Source organism: Pholcus phalangioides, unplaced genomic scaffold (assembly GCF_987345545.1).
Source record: "Pholcus phalangioides strain wild (caught in Gottingen) unplaced genomic scaffold, Ppha-v1.0 ptg000003l_1, whole genome shotgun sequence".
NCBI lineage: Eukaryota > Metazoa > Arthropoda > Arachnida > Araneae > Pholcidae > Pholcus > Pholcus phalangioides.
In genome coordinates this window covers 32485354-32501660 of record NW_028301596.1, presented here as the reverse complement: position 1 = coordinate 32501660, position 16307 = coordinate 32485354, and the positions used below count along the sequence as shown (strand labels likewise).

The 16307-nt window shown below is 36.4% G+C and overlaps 1 protein-coding gene across 2 annotated transcripts in view; it reads right to left on the bottom strand.

Annotated features, from left to right (window-relative positions):
• LOC149088416 (semaphorin-2A-like) overlaps window positions 1–16307 on the bottom strand; it is a 271083-nt gene that overhangs the window by 8255 nt on the left and 246521 nt on the right. For both annotated transcript variants that reach the window (XM_089247502.1, XM_089247503.1), the window contains exons 4-6: window positions 10224–10286; window positions 496–603; window positions 180–285 (exon numbers count right to left, since the gene is read on the bottom strand). In XM_089247502.1, coding sequence (XP_089103628.1) covers window positions 180–285; window positions 496–603; window positions 10224–10286 — 277 coding nt within the window. The remainder of the gene's footprint in view (window positions 1–179; window positions 286–495; window positions 604–10223; window positions 10287–16307) is intronic.

Sequence of the window (16307 nt, the reverse complement as noted above, 5' to 3'; positions counted from 1 at the left end):
ATGATAGCCACACACCGCAGGTAATTGCGTGCTGGATAATTTTTTCGAGTGTATATGTGTATGTGGGGGGGAGGGGAAGACTTTAAAAAAATAGTGTTTTCTTGAATGTAATGTCTATTGTAAAAAAAAAAAATCGTGTATAAATATACGCATCAAACAGTCGAATCGAAGCTACTCACCAACCCAAATAGCAGTCGCATTATCATCCGGATCAAAGGGACACTTTGCAATGCCATCGCCAACACCTGGGAAATGCTCCCCGGGGCCAAGACGACTCAAATTCGCCTGAAATGTCAGAAATTCAAAATTATCATGAACATAACTGTTTTCAACTATTCATTACTAGAAATTGCACCATGGAAAAAAAAACATTGCAGGACTGGAAAGAGCGTTAAAAAGGCCTACTTTTTTGATAAATAATTTTTTCGTAATGCATTGTATTAACAATGCAACATTTGCAATTTAAATACTATTTTTGCGTAACAATATACTTACGTAAAGCACAATATCTCTAGGGTTGTAGGCGTTCGTTCCGCAAAGGTAGAGTTTGCTTCCGTTCCCGATCGGTTGAATCACTCTAATATGATTCCGACAATCATAATGCTGGAAAAAGAAAAAAAACCTTATGAGATTATAAAATGTGTTGAAAAATATAATTTGATACAAGATTTATTTATTAACGAAGTCTGAAGTATAATCGCGTCAAATATCATAAAGCAAATTTCTCTTGACTTTCCAGTAAATTTTCTGAGTTTTTTTTTTCATTTTGGAATTATATAAGAGGAACTTAATTAGGTAAATATTAAATAGTTAAGTCCTTTGATTAAGATATTTCTGAAGTTTCATAACTCTTTGATTAATAGTTAAGGTTGTAGAGAAAGCTCAGAACAAGGAAATTTAAATTATAGCTTAGCCCTACCCTATACATCACATGCCTATGAGTAGCTATAATAATTAAGAGCTGCGCGATATTTTTGGTTTATTTTATGCTAGAATAACATTCTGGTATAGTAAAGCAAGACGTAAACCAGCAATTCACGTTCACTGCTAATGAAATGTGCATTCATTGATCTGTTGAGATCGATAAGATGGTCAACTGAATAGTCCAATTAGAAAAGATTAGAGAACAATCCTACCCCCAGCTCTCACTGAGAGTAAATAAACATCTAGGTACTAGATACTTCTAATCAACTGGCAATGGTTGCATATTAGTTAGACATCTTATTTAGTGAGGAGAGAGAGAGGAGCTCTCTCCTCACTAAATAAGATGAGGAGCTCTCTCTCTCTCTCTCTCTCTCTCTCTCTCTGGAAACACTACTGGTAAGCTCTCCAGTCAAGTGCTCTTCGTGTCTTCGCGAGTACAGTGTGCGTCCTGCAACTTTCTCTCTCGCTCTCTCATCACGATACGGCTAAAAGACTACTGCCAGAATGGCGAGTAGATAGGCCAATTAAGGCGACTTCGCTGTTTACTAATTAAACCCGGTAAATTCCGCGTTGGTCATGTGAAGGAATCAGTTAGCTATTTCTCGAGTGCATTATGCGAATGCTTGAGAAAGTCTCTGTGTTCCTCATTAGTACCTCGACGACATCTTCTACAAGCATGTCGCAATTTCCGCATCAGTGTTTTGAACTCTAACATGTTGAAAGTCAGTACGTGGGAGTTGACAGAGAAAGGGGAACGAACAAGTTGCGTAAATTTAACTACTGTTAATATGAATTATATGATCCCGATGTCCTGTACTGATTCCCTTGTAGAAACAGTTATCAACTACATAGATGCCAGGGGAAAATTGATAGAACCAGTCACCAGATGGCCGAAAATTTCAGTTTCCTAACTTCAGGTTCGAATTTGAAGCACAAGTTTGTTTTTAGCCATGAAAAATTTGCATGATTATTCTTTACGTAAAAGAATAGTACAGAAAAGAAGCATGTGCTATGATATTTTTCAAGAACCTAATTGTATGGAACCATACTGAACGAGGGTCTATGACCAGGAGGATGCCGGAACCAGGAGGCAAAAAAAGGAGAAAAATTTTTCTCCATGCTTTTTCCCTCTACTTTAAAGACTCTTTCAAAAATCCCTGTAAGGAATAAGGTGAATTGATCTGAGAGTTGTTCTTTGCTGAATTTATGGCCCCAGAATTTGTTGAATTGCCCGTTTATAATGTCGAAAAAAATGCATATTATCTATGTGTAATTATGCATTAGTATTTAAACCACAATTATTTAAATACAATTATCGTTTGTAGGATTGACATCACCAGCAACTGACTCAGCGAAGAAACTTGACATCAAATTTCCTTCGTAGGTATTCATTCATCTCTTACATCATATATCCCCGAAGCCTGAAAATTTCGCGAGCATCAACTACGAAAGAAAATTCTGTTTTAATTTTTCTCAAGCGCTTCCATCGATGGCAAAGCATTAATAAAACCGCAAAAGGGCATTAATTTCATATTTAATTATTTCGTATAGGCAAGGCACACACACACACATTTCAGGGTTTTCCCATAAAACAAAGACGGGAAAGGAAACGCCCTACTTTTGATCCTCGAGAACAAAAATTTCCTACTTACCAGCCACAGGGACTGGTTACGCAATTCCGAGGAATGCTGGAATTAGCATTTTGCTGTCGTAAAATTCCTATACTAGGCGATTCATTTTGCATATTCCAGAAATTCCATCTTATTCAAGTATTCGCGCGCGCGGCAGTAATTTGTAATCCTTCTTCTTTTAACTCCTGCTTGTTCATCGTTTTCAGAGAAGATCTCCCCCCCCCCCCCCCACTATGCTGCTCCTTTTATTCCTAAGAATAACGTTCTAGAAAATTCTCTCTCTAACACGCAAACTCCCCCTTTTACCTAAAGTCGAAAATTCAAGAATTGAGAAATAAGCTAAATTGGATTCTAATTGTTTGCATTTTGCGCGTTGAATGCCAACGATTTGCGAAAACAAAACCCGTTGCCAAATTAATTCAGTAATACGTAGAGAAAAGGGGGGGGGGTTTGTTTGTAACTAATTTCCGTATTAAGCGAAAGAGTCTCAACGGGAGGCGTAAACACACATTCACATTAAAAAAAAAAAAGTTCCGCCAACAAAACACGTATATAAACCTCTCAAATATTTAAATCTATTTTAATCCCTTACAGCCCCTTTTAATAAGCTGTTACTCTTAAGATTTTCACACTGATTTTTTTTCTTTCTTTCTTACTTCCTCCCTCTTGCATACTCAGGACTCTCTCTCTCTCTCGGATCTCAACCAATGCCTGTTTATTTGAATATTATAAACCCGAAATTTCCTCTATTTTAGAACTAAATAAATGCTTTTTTTTTATATTTTTGTTTGCATTCTAGCTCATATACTTAATGATGTTTTTTTTTAAAAATCTTAATTCGAATTCTGGCTTAATTAAGCTGTATGTAAAACATTTTTTCAAGGGTCTCTTAAAAGTGGTTTCTAGAGAGTTTTTTTCTCTGATTTAGGTAATGTGCTGATAGTGTTAAGAATATTGGAATAATAATAAAAAAAAATCATGCGGTATTTTTATACTTTATTATAAATCTGAAGCTAATGCTCTTAAAATTTTTAACGTTGCAAAGTTTTTTTTTCTTATTCATGTTACAGATGTTTGGATTTAGATTTACAATCCATGTGATTAGCATTTTGAATTAAAAAAAAGTTGTACAATGAAGAGCTCTGCCTTACTTCCAGGAAAGTATCTTTTTTTTTTTTCGCAAAGTATACTTGACCATAGTATAGCTCCTGTTGCGTTTATAATTGAGGAGTTTAAGTCAGTGGGGTATAAGTCGATTAATCTGAAAATTCTGAGATAAAGAAGGATTTACTAGAGGTATTGTATAGTGATACCTCCCTCATACATCTCTCAGTGAAACGGCTTTCACATTTATATGGCATTTGGCTTCGGTCGCAACCAGTTCCTGTGCGTTTGAATGTAAAAATTTTTCATTTATTCGAAGCCAGAATTTGGTTTTATTCCACTTGATCTCCAAATATTTTTTTTTCCTTTTTTTTAAAAAAAAAAAGTCATTTATACCCGTCAAATGCCCGCAATATTTTGTAGACGGAAAAATGCATTGCTGAAACAGTTCTACTTGCATATTGTCACCGCAAAAGCCACAAATTCCGGGGCGATTGCTGGCATGTACGAAAACAGATATTAAGATTTCTGATGACCATTTCGAGCAGACACTAATGTGATTAGTGACCATTTCGAGCAGACACTAATGTGATTAGTGACCATTTCGAGCAGACACTAATGTGATTAGTGACCATTTAGAGCAGACACTAATGTGATTAGTGACCATTTAGAGCAGACACTAATGTGATTAGTGACCATTTAGAGCAGACACTACTGAGGTATTTGGAAGAGACTTCGGCTTTGTTATTTTCATGAATTCATTTATTAATTAAAAAAATTATTATAGGAATTGTGCAAAATTTCTCGAACAGGACCAATGTATCAGTAAGATCAAATTTTCGGCTGGGAGAAAGTCTGCTCATTCATGTCACAAAGCTAAAAACACGACAAATATTACCTTACATGAGTTAGTTTAGCACTTCTTGATTGCATTTCTGGACTTGAGCCAGAATTATTGAAAATGTGACTATCACCACCTCAATTGATAGCTGTTAAAATAGTAGGAAATGTGGGGACCACTGTCCAACCAGTCATATATAATATGGCAAGTGTAAGATAACAGATGAGATGGCATGGGGGGGGGGGGGGGCTCAAATGCTTTTAAAACATACCTCCATCCTAATATGTGTACATTCATCTTAACTAAACCCCGAAACTTCTCCAACTCCTAATCCCATCTCGTCTGTAATCACCACAAAATTTGTTAATCGCGACAGTACCCAATTGTCCGGGAAAATGTGTTGTAAAAGTTTGTATGTTTTTTTTTTTTTTTTTTTTTTTTGACACAAAATAAAGTTTTCCTGACTCTGCCACGAAGCTGGGCTGGAAGAGATCTCGGCAACGGGATAAGTCCAGTGGCAAAGTTCTGGCGTTCATTCATGTCCAACCAGTCTTGGGGGCTCCCGGACTCACAGTACAGTAAAAGTGTTGTTTTCGCATGCATTAAAATAACGTATTTCGTTATATATTTAGTTAAAACCAATATTGCGGGCGGTTCTACTTTGTCACAAAAAAGTGAACATTTTCTTCCAAGGGGAAAAAAATCACCGAACTTCAAGCAGGTATAAAACACATTTTTTCCTATTATCATTTCTTTCAAAGTAGAATCCAGAAAAAAATATATATATATTTCGTTTGTTCTTTTTATTTTTCATTTTCAAAATTCGTCTCCATTTATTTGTTCGTCTCGTCTTCATTCTTCAATCGTCTTCGATGGATTTTGATGCACTGAGAGAAAGTGAGAGAGAGAGAGAAATCCGGAAAACAAGGAATTCGGCTCTTCTGAGAAGCGCAACATCGAAACCCTCATCTCGGGCCATTAAATTTGCCGACATCGAAATTGAGGATTCTGCTCCTTAAATAGAGAGAAACAGGCTACGGGTTGAAGACAAAGACGGAATTTTTTTTCCCTGCTAGGGGCCGCACCACAATTATTTGGGCCCCCCCTATAACGACGTTAAGTCGCGAAATTGAAATTTAGCGGAATATCCCTCAGCGGAATAAAAACTTCAAAAGAAATTGACGTCATTTGGAGCAAAGCGAAGAAGAAAGTCCATCTTAAATTTCTTGTGACTTGCACGGAGAATCAAGAGAAGAAATAGAAATAAAAGAGGATTTTTCAGTATTTTGTGAAGTCTACTTGTTTTTCTTCGATTTTAAAGAAAAATACTCACAGAATGTCGAATTTCATTGGATTCGAATGACGGGTTCTAATTTACCTTTAGAGTAGGGAAAAATAGTTGTGATGGATGTGAAGTGAGACGTATAATTAAATTTCGAAACATCAACTGCAATCACGCAGTAAGTTACTTAGTATCAATTTAAAAAAAAAAATGTTCTTATTGTATAACTAAATGTATAACTACCTAATAATCTCAAAAACGACCCAAAAATGAAGAAAATTGAAAAAAAGAAAGAAAAGGAAAAAGTGAAAATGGTGCGAAATATTTTATAAGTAGATAAAAATGTTTTGCATTGTAAATCGCGGTCAGATTCTAGAACTGATTCCTCATTGCAAGTATCTAGTTGATATTTCACGGTCATTGTTTATTTATGGATCGACTCGACTTGAGTGGAGCTGCCATACTGACGAGTATAACGAATTATACGATATATAACGATTAACGAATGTATATTATACCCTACGAAAGGGGCCCCCCAATCTCCCTCATTGTCTTTCAGAATTTTCTTCGGTATGACCGCACCCTTCGGGGCAATGAGCTAAAGTCGCGTAAGTGACAGAGCCTGGTCGTGCTTGGTCTGTTCTGTTCTGTTCTGTCATGCATCATTGAGACCGATTGATGGTTAGGGCTAGTTCAGGGAGTCTTCCGGATATGAATAGCAAACCTAACAGCAACGTTTCAGTGCACAGTAACCAATTATCCACCATCGTGAGCGGTAAGGGTAGTCAAACTTCGGATGAGAGAGATCTTGAAGAAATAATTTATTGAGATACAGATACATATTGTATAATTTTATACATATTTCCATGCTTCTGCTTATAAATTCATCGGTTTTTTAACCAACAAAAACAAATCGAATTGCAACTAAGAATTCTCGAGTTACGAACCTGTTGCGGTGCACCAAGGACATTTGTAAGTAAACAATTTATTTCTATCCGAAATGATTGGAAAGATATATTGAGAACAATTCAAATAAGTCCCGCAGCTAATCTCCAATCTTAATTTACTTTTAAGGAGGATAAGTTCAGCGATAATCCCGAAATAACGATCCCACCGTTCATAATATACGTATGTCGAGATTCCCGAATAAAGCTTACCGGGGAGACTTTAGCTCTCATATTGCATGAGATCGGGAAAAGAAGGAGGAGAAAAAACTTTTAATAAGAGATGGAGCGATTGTTCGTGATTATGCAAAATAACATTATTATTGCAATGGGCAACAACAAAAAATATGCGAAGGGAAATTCGAAAGCAACTACTCCCTACGGTAGCAATTTTTTTCTGTGGTAATGCCGACGTTTCCGGTGTAACCCCCGTGTCAAGAAAGTTTCTGACAAGGACGAACCAGGTATCGAACTCACGACACCTTTAAACATCCTTTGGTACTTTAGGCGAGTATCCTATAGACTTGGGCTACCGCGGCCCCTTCTAATTTTTTTTTAATCGGAGTTGTAGAAATTCCTTCTAACAACAGTTCATAAGCACGGGGAAAATTGTTGTTATAACGGACTTCTCGTTAAAAGTAGGTGTTTTTTTGTAACATTAGCTCTTTGCAAATCGCTCGTTACGTTACATCGAGATTGTCGTTATAAGCCATACTCATTATAACGGACTTTCACTGTATTTTGTCCTTCAATTCAGCGTCTGGGACTAGCCTAATGTTCGTTCAGATATTTTCAGATGGGAGGAGGCAAAGGAGTGAAAGGTGTCCAAACAAGCCCAGACTGTAAGACGGGTGTTTCAGTACTTTCGAACGAAATTTGGTAAGAAGATCGGTTGTTTTTCAGAGACACGTGTGAAGGGGCATTGTGCAAAAAACCCGCAACATTACAGAATATTTACTTTTTTTTATAGCACGATGCAGGCATCGCAATGTCTGCAAATGTCTGTGAATCTTAACGGTGGCTTCTTGTTCAAGGTGCTCAATCAGAAACAGTGTGGGATGAAAGAGAAATATGGCCGAAGATAGCTGGTAATGGAGTTCCTTGGTCATCAAAGAAGATGACCAAGCTGAAGCTGAGAGAGAGTGAACTGGATGGCTAGCTTGCTGGCACTGCTTGTCATAAAGGATTCTCTCCAAATGCGTAAGGTCATGCTGCTGCAATTTGTACTCAACGTCCTCTACATTGCACGATGGAAATTATCACATTCGTCTTTTGTAAAATGTAGTGTGCTTTTTCGTCTTCAATCGTCGTTCTCTTTTCATTTGATAACACAATATATCTAATACCCATATGAGGTTTATATTATCTGAGGTTTTTCAACCTAATTCTGTGTCTGACTCGAACGGAACTCGATCCAAATACAATAAGTTTCCGTAATTTATAATAGAGAAATAAGTAATAAAGAACAACAACGGGAAAAAATGAAAACAAGAGTTAAGGTACTATAAATACTTATATATGTCCTCAGAAAAAAAAAAGAAAACGGATGTTATTCGGTGAAAACATGATATGAAAAGAAGCATAGAAATAATAAGAGGTGCAACCTACCGGTGCCGAGATAGAAAACTGCCATTAAAGAATAAAGGAGGAGGAAAAAGTCACACACACACACACACAAGATATTTTCTAACAGAAAAAAAACCAAAAAAATTCCAGCATCGAATGATAAACAATTAAAAGGAGTTGCTTTTCCGATACGTGAAAAAGAACAAAACGTAACATAAAACTGAAAATCCGATGCCGAAACGTAACCAAAAGAGTTCTCTTTTATCAGTGAACTTATATCAAAGGCTTTCTTCCATTCCTTGCAATGCCGTGAATGAACAAGAAAAAGAGAAATTTTCAATCTATGTAACTCACATTTTCTAAAATATCTCAGCGAGCATGTAAGGCGATCAAAAGAATAATAATAATAATAGCACTGCATATTAAAAGAACAACACAACAAAAAACTTGAGAGAATTTATGAAAAAGTGCCGAAGCATCATTTCAACCCAGACGTTAATGACAACCGTCGGTTTTAGGTGGTAACGTAGCTATTGAAACACAATGATTCTACCTCAGCTTCACGCATTTAATCTCTAGAGAATTCCGGAAAAATAAAAGTATTAGTTTCGGTAGAGATGGAGATAAATGGGCATCAGATTTATAACAATACCACGATGGAAATATATATATATGAGATGGTAAAAGAAAAACGTGATCGTTCAGCACGGAATCATTTACGGTAAACACCGCTTTGAAATCCATATGGTGGATATGAAAATGGTTCCGAGACCATCGTAGAAGCCATAGCAGCGGGGTCAGCGAACAAACTACCGAAATGGTCATTTCGTTTCGAGTGGATAAAAGTTCCACACTCGGACGTCTATAAATTACGTTTAAAATTTCAATAACAGTTTTAAAACTAAGGTTATATATTTTTTTATGTATATTTCGGAGTGTTTGTTTCTTGGTGATGGGGTTACATGTTTCTGAGCGCTATGGTTTTGCTTCAAAACCCAAATTTTAATGATTGTGCGCAAGAATTATTGAAGAGTGGTCCTTCTCGACTACTTTTAATTCTTTCTAGTTTTGAAGATTCGATTCTACTTTTGAAATTTTTGATTTAATCTTCAAAAAAGAAAAAAAACCCCAATTCACCACCGAATTTGAAGTTATTCGGAACGAAATTTATGATAATTAATAATGATTTGTTTTGAAAATTGATTTCCGTTATCCGGAACAGCCTTCCCCCATTAATTCACCGTTAATATTATTCAAATGGTTACTATTAGGGTGTGCAATGCTATTCATCAAAACGTTTCATATGAATAGAAAAATGAATGAGAACAATCGTAAACATGCTTATTATTTCTGCAGGAAAAAAAAATCTTTATTCATCCACAAACTAAAAGAAAAATAATTTTTATAACAATTATAAGCGAAATAAAATAAAATTTGTCAGTCAAAATAAATCAGGATGCTCTGCATCAGCCTCGATATTTTGAATTTTTCAAGTTCAAATGACTTTCAAAAATTACTGCATCATGTTTCAAGCACGCAAATAGTTTACAAAGTTCAAAATTTTCAAAAAAAATCACGAAAAATATCGCCAACAGAACCCATGTAGCTGTGAGATGAAATTTTCAGCTGGGAGAAAGTTTGTTCATGTAGCAAAGCTGAAAACATGACAAAAGCTTAAATGACATGAACATGAAAGATAGGGCGCACCTCATTACCTATCTCAAGGAAATATCGAAGCGTTCCTGAATATATAACAGCTTACAATAAAGGAAATAGATACACCAGCGCTGAGAGAGACATAAATTTTCGAGTGTAAATGCTTTATCATTTAAAATTTTTCATGTGATGCACCTGTCGGATCCGTTGCTCCCGACATCGGGCTAAAAAAATATATTAAAAATTGAATAGATTCAAATAAAATTTGGACGTACCTCTGACTTTCCTTTGGACACGCAATTTGCCACATTCAGTGGGTCCAAATACACACCATCTGCCTGTAAACCCAGAGAAAGAGAAATAAAAAAAAAATCAATATGAAATAAGTGTTTTAAATAAAAGTTAAATAGTTAAATGTAGAATAAAAAGCATTGGTTAAGAAAACAACACATTATTGAAGATTCAAACAATTCACACAATTACATAAATAAATCATCCGTGAAACTGTTATACTGATTACATAATATTACATATTATTTGCACATACAAAAAGAAACAGTAATAAAAAAAAATTGGCGTTCAGACGTCCACATATGATCTAATAAACACATTCACACGAATTTCCGTTTTTAGAGATTCGAATTAATTCTGATTCTCACACAGCATGAATATTTCATATTATAGAATTTCATTATTTAATCAGCATAGAGATTTAAATTTAGTTTCCATTTGTGTGTGCCAGGGCAAGATTTCAATTTCAATAAAAAAGAAAAGCTGGTATTTCTTTAAGAAATCGAATTATACTTGTAATTTCCGATTTGAAAAGGTAGAGAGGCCGAAGGTAGAAAGGAAAGTTGGAGGGGGGGCTACGCCTAATTCATTAATCATCGTGGTTCTCTTCTTATACCCTACTTAAAACTCAATTATCAATTCATTACAATACGAATTTCTCGTCGATTGCGACACAGCGAACCTTATCTCTCCTCTTTCCTCGGTCCCGGTATATCTCGAAACATCTAATTAATGAAAGAATTAATTATTGTTTAATTAGAAACAGTTATTGAATCAATTATTTCACGTGATTATAGGGTCAAGAACGAAAATCATCTACTATGGAATTATTTGTGTGTGTGTGTGTTTAAGCCTCAATGGGGACAAGAACTGATAAATTTTTCATTTCGAGGAACAGCGACACACGTTCATAAAAATGCTATTTTATGAAGAATGGAGGAGCGACAGAGAGATCCTTATAAAACTGAAGATCATAATGAATTGCTCCGCGTTGAGAAATACATAAATTACGAAGGTAGAATGGAAAGACGGGGAAAAACTGTTTTCAATATCTTATGGGCGGGGGATTGAAAAAAAAAGTAGGAGTTTGTTCTCCTTAAAATTCCCTCTAGAAACAAAATCTGAACGAAATGATCAGTTGATTTTTTTTCCTCCTCTCATTGAATGTATGTAGTATGAGAGCACCGAGAGCACTAAATTTTATTCTAGTGCGGTGCACATACATACATTAGTGTTCCAACCGTGGAAGAAAAGGAGGAAAAGCTTTTTTTGATCATTTGTGAATGTCATACCTCTCGTGGTTGCCACACAAGTAGCAAAAGATAGGCGGAGACCAGAATTCAGAGTGACATAACATTTTCGGTTCAGAAATCAAGATCTTTGATCTCTCATTAATCTCTCGACTTGTTTCTAAAAAGCCATCATTAATTTTCCCCATCCAATGTTCCGATCATGAAGACCATTCCTTTGGGCGTCACTCTGAAAAAAAATATATTTTTCTTTGCTTTCACATTGAAAAGATTTTTTTTAATTTTTCCTTTCCAATTTTGTCTATATTCTTCTTTTTTTACTACCTCAGGGAAGATAGAGTAAGAAAAAACAATATATATATATATGTGTGTGTGTGCACATAATTCTCAGATGAATCATTTGAGTGACTGATGGATTCCGTTTATTACAATATCCCTAAAACATAACGATAGACATAGATTGTCATAATTTATGAGAGAAATCTCAATTTCATCCATGGCTGCCTCGAACCTTTTTATGGTAATTATCAATCTACTATCAAATGAATGGTTGTATTTAGGGACGCTTTTGAATAGTTATTCGGAACGGGTATTCGAATGCTTTCATGCCCAAACTTCCATGATTCGAAATAAGACCTGCGTCAACCACGCAGCTATCAGAGAACGGTTCCAATTTTACATGGCATTTTGTATAAAGTGCAATATTGGGCCGTTCCCATCTTTGCAAAAGTTATAACAGTACCTGAATGATAACATTATCCTGGATTTTAATAAGCAGCGTTCACTGTAATTCAAAATAAGGAAAATAATAAATAGTATCTTAATGTGTAAAAACATCCCAGCATTCACTGCCTTTGGCAAAAAGTATAAAAAACGGAGAGAAAATTATTTTTAAAAATAAAAAAAGAAATAAAAAATCTCACCAATACGAAATATCGAATAGTTTTTTAACCAATGGGGGGAAAAGGTAATTCTTTTCAATCCACTCGTTTCTTATCAGAGAGACTGACGAGTTAAAGAGAAGCAGAAGAAGAAAAAGTCAGAGTTTGGTTAGAGTCGGAAACATTCGATTGAAAAAAAAAATGATTCTAGGAGCAAAATGGACTTCTTTTTTTTTTTTTACATTTTCCCTCGGTTTTTTTCAATGCGGAAAGGAAATAAGATTTTTATGGTGAGCTTAGGAGACCTTTACGACTTCTGGTAAGACCATCTGCAAAAGAGGACCTTCATAGACCGTAAAAGAAGAGAAGGAGAAAGGGTTGGATCAAAAGAGGTGGATGCGTGAGCACATAATGGAAAGTTTCCCTTCGCCTTCAGGACCAAAGAATAACTTTGAGGTCACTATCTTATTTGATAAGGACGGTTGAAAGGACTGACATGCTATATAAAAAAGAAAAGAAAAGAGAAAGGAAATGTCAGAATTCCTCTTCGGTTCAGAGCTAGCCAGATAAAAGGGCAAACGAACTTTCCTGACAAATACCCGATTTCATAACCCTGGTCGATATAAAAACACAGTAAAACAAATAGTTAACTGGGCAAAAGCAAACATATTATACACATAAAATTTAGGTGACGGCATTTTCCTTCGCTGTACTCTATTAATTTCATGGGCTATTTGAATTTGCTGCCGTTGTCACAGGCACACAGGCCATTAAAAAAAAAAACGAGGATATAACTCGAGGATAACGTGTGGAGATACGAGAGTCACAAAACGAATAGATAAGGTTTATACCCTTTTGTGTGTTCCTACGTATCGGATTCATTGGGGTCTGATGAGTTCAAATAGTCGGCCTTTCTTTGCGGGAGTACGAACAGTCGTATTCGAGCTTCCGAAAGTATATCGGGTTACGGAAAGTAGCACTTCTGCGAAACGTATTTGGATGACGACTTCGGTTATACAACGGGCAAGTTAAATGAAGAACGCGAATTTTTATGATGGGTTGTAAATTGAATATCTGGCAAACTCCTAGCAGAAGGATCAAAGTTACCGCCTTGTACTGAGACTGAACCATGCTCGAGTTTCGCACTGAATTCAAACTTGAAAAACCACGCAGTGGCGCCTTTCTTGAAATAAGGTGAAGAATAATTTGCTTCATTGGCTTTAGAAGAAGGAAGAGGCTTTGAAGAGGTCCCTTATTTTAGTCTAGTTCATTTGGGATTTATTAACGAATTCAGATGTTTATTGGGAAAAGGGTTCGGACGTGATTTGCAGTTGAATAATATATACGTAGTTTGTTCACACAGAAGTTGGAGAAATGTACCTATATAATCAGAACAATCAAACCATTCACTGTCAGTCTCCAAAACAGAAATAATTCCTCTGCTCACATTCATATTTTAATGTTCACAGATTTCATCGGATACTTTGCAGAGGTGGCTTAAGCAAGGGTGAAAGGGGTGCGGTGCGCCCGGGCAGCAGATTGTAGTAAGGGGTGGCAGCCCAGGCTTTAGACACCAAATTTTTTAAAAAGATTTACGGTTTAGCTGACAGTGTGGGCTACAAAAATTTTGCTGCCCTTCTCTCATCCTAGTCTAATTTTCTTGACCATTCATTTCTAAAATTTGCCGGGCTCAGTATGGGCCTATTTGTTTCGCAGTTACTTTTTTCGTCACTCTTTCTCTTTTCACCTGGTCCTTTTCTCTCTAGGCCATTTTTTATCACTCACATGCTTGTAAACTTTCTTGATCACTCATAAGCTTGATCTCTTGTTATTTACGTCACTGTTTTTGGTCACTCACATTCTGAAGTACTGGTTTTGGTCACTCACATGCTAGCATACTGGTTATGGTCAGTCACGGGCTTGCAAACTCCATAGATCACTCCTCTGGCCACTCACTTCCTTGTAAACTCTAGGTCACTCAGAGACCCGATTCCTCGCTTTCTGGGCAGAGGCGGATTTATAATTTTGCAAATTTATACAAATACAACGCCACAACAGGCAAATTGCCCAACGAGGTGGCTGACTTAAGAACATCATGGATCCAAGAGTCATTTTTTGGAGGCCCTACCTACTACTGCTACACCACACATGCAACCCGCCCACATCCCCCGCGGAACCCCCAACGAATCGGTACATGCGGGAATGTGCGTGTACGTGTAGTGAAACCTGACGTGAAGTTTTTTTTGTTTCTCTGTAATGCTTGTTATGTGTAGTGCTGCCATCTACCACCAGTTATTCTAACTATGAGTGAAGTGTTATGATTGAATGATTTATTCCTCGACTGTTGCTCTCTGTGGCGAGACTTTTTAACGGGGAGATCGGCTCGCATTTGCGCCTTGAAGTTGGGAACCACAGAAAACCAACCTCAGCCGACCACCACTGTGGGGTTCGAACCCGGATCCTCGCATCGCGAGTCCGTCACTATAACCACTCGACCACCACAGCGGCAAAAAATTTCGGTGCCCTTCTTCTATTTTACTAATTTTCTTGACCACTCATTTTTCAAATTTGCCGTGCTGGGCTGCAGTTCGTGAATTCTCCTCGTAAATACCAATACGTGCACATGACACCATGCTTTTGAACCATACCTTGCCGACAAAGATGTTGTGAAAACTTGAGAGAAAAGACAGCTTGGGACAGTAATACCAGAAACAAGAATGCACTTCATCACAAGAGGCAATTTGTGTTTTGATGCCCTCATCTAGTAATTTTTCTGGGACTGACTGCAATTAGTCTTTTCATATAGGTACGCTATATGGTCATATCTATATGTTGTTTTTATCGGCTCATAAGTTTTGTCACAAATCCCAGATTTGAAACATAATTTGATTACACTCTACTCTCCCTCTTTGATCAAATCGAAAAAGTGACATGGCAAAAAAAAAAAAAAAAAAAAATCAAGAAGAAAGAACAGGGTATAAAATCGGAAATGGGGGAGGGGGGGGGGAGAAGGAGAAGTAGACGACACCCAAAATACGCCCACGAAAAGTCCGGGGAAATGTTTGTACAGATAGTGTATGTGGTTTTTAGGGAAGCAAATGCAAAAATCTCACTGTGCGAAACTTACAAAGAGGGTTAGGAATAAATTTTGAGAAGGTAAAGATTTTTATCCGAGGTTTTATAATTTTTTTTTCGTATCATAACGGATATGGTAACGACTACCAATTCCAATTTTGTACATGAAATTTTTAACTTTTCTTTAACGATCTCTAAACGAAAAAAAAAAACCATGCATCTTATTCATTATTTTTTTTAAATAAGTTCTTTATTATTCTTTATATATTTTATAACTGTTCGGCATCAGCTGTCGCCACAGCTGTTCAGAGTCTATGAGCAACTCCCTTGACAAGTGAGTCTTTGGAGGAGGAGGAGGAGGAGGAAAAATTCTTTATGCATTCAGTAGATGTCAACAGCGGAAGATGATATTGAACACCTTGCAGTTCGTCGGCCTCATAAAAGCCGCATCATCATCAGAAGAAGAATAAAAAAAAATTATTAAAAAAAAAGAGAGAAATTTATTTATTTATTTTCCTTTTTTTTTTTTGGTACTCGGTGTCGTGTTCTCTCTCTCCCTCCCTCCTCTCTTCCCTCCGAAGCCTTTGACACGTTGAGTAAGGAAAAATGGGAGAGAAAGGCTTTATTAACGAGAAAAATGAGAGTTAGGCACATATTTACGATCAAAGAGGGTGAAAAATACTGAGGAAAGTGCACAGGTTGCGAGGATGAAAGAAAAAAAAAAGCCAATAACTTTACGTAGTCAATTTCGATAATACCTAATTTTACGTATAAGCATTATTCCTTTCGCATCAAGTGTGGACTTTATTGGCTTATTTATTATCTTGGATGGAAATATATCACGGCGAGACAAATTCCTTTT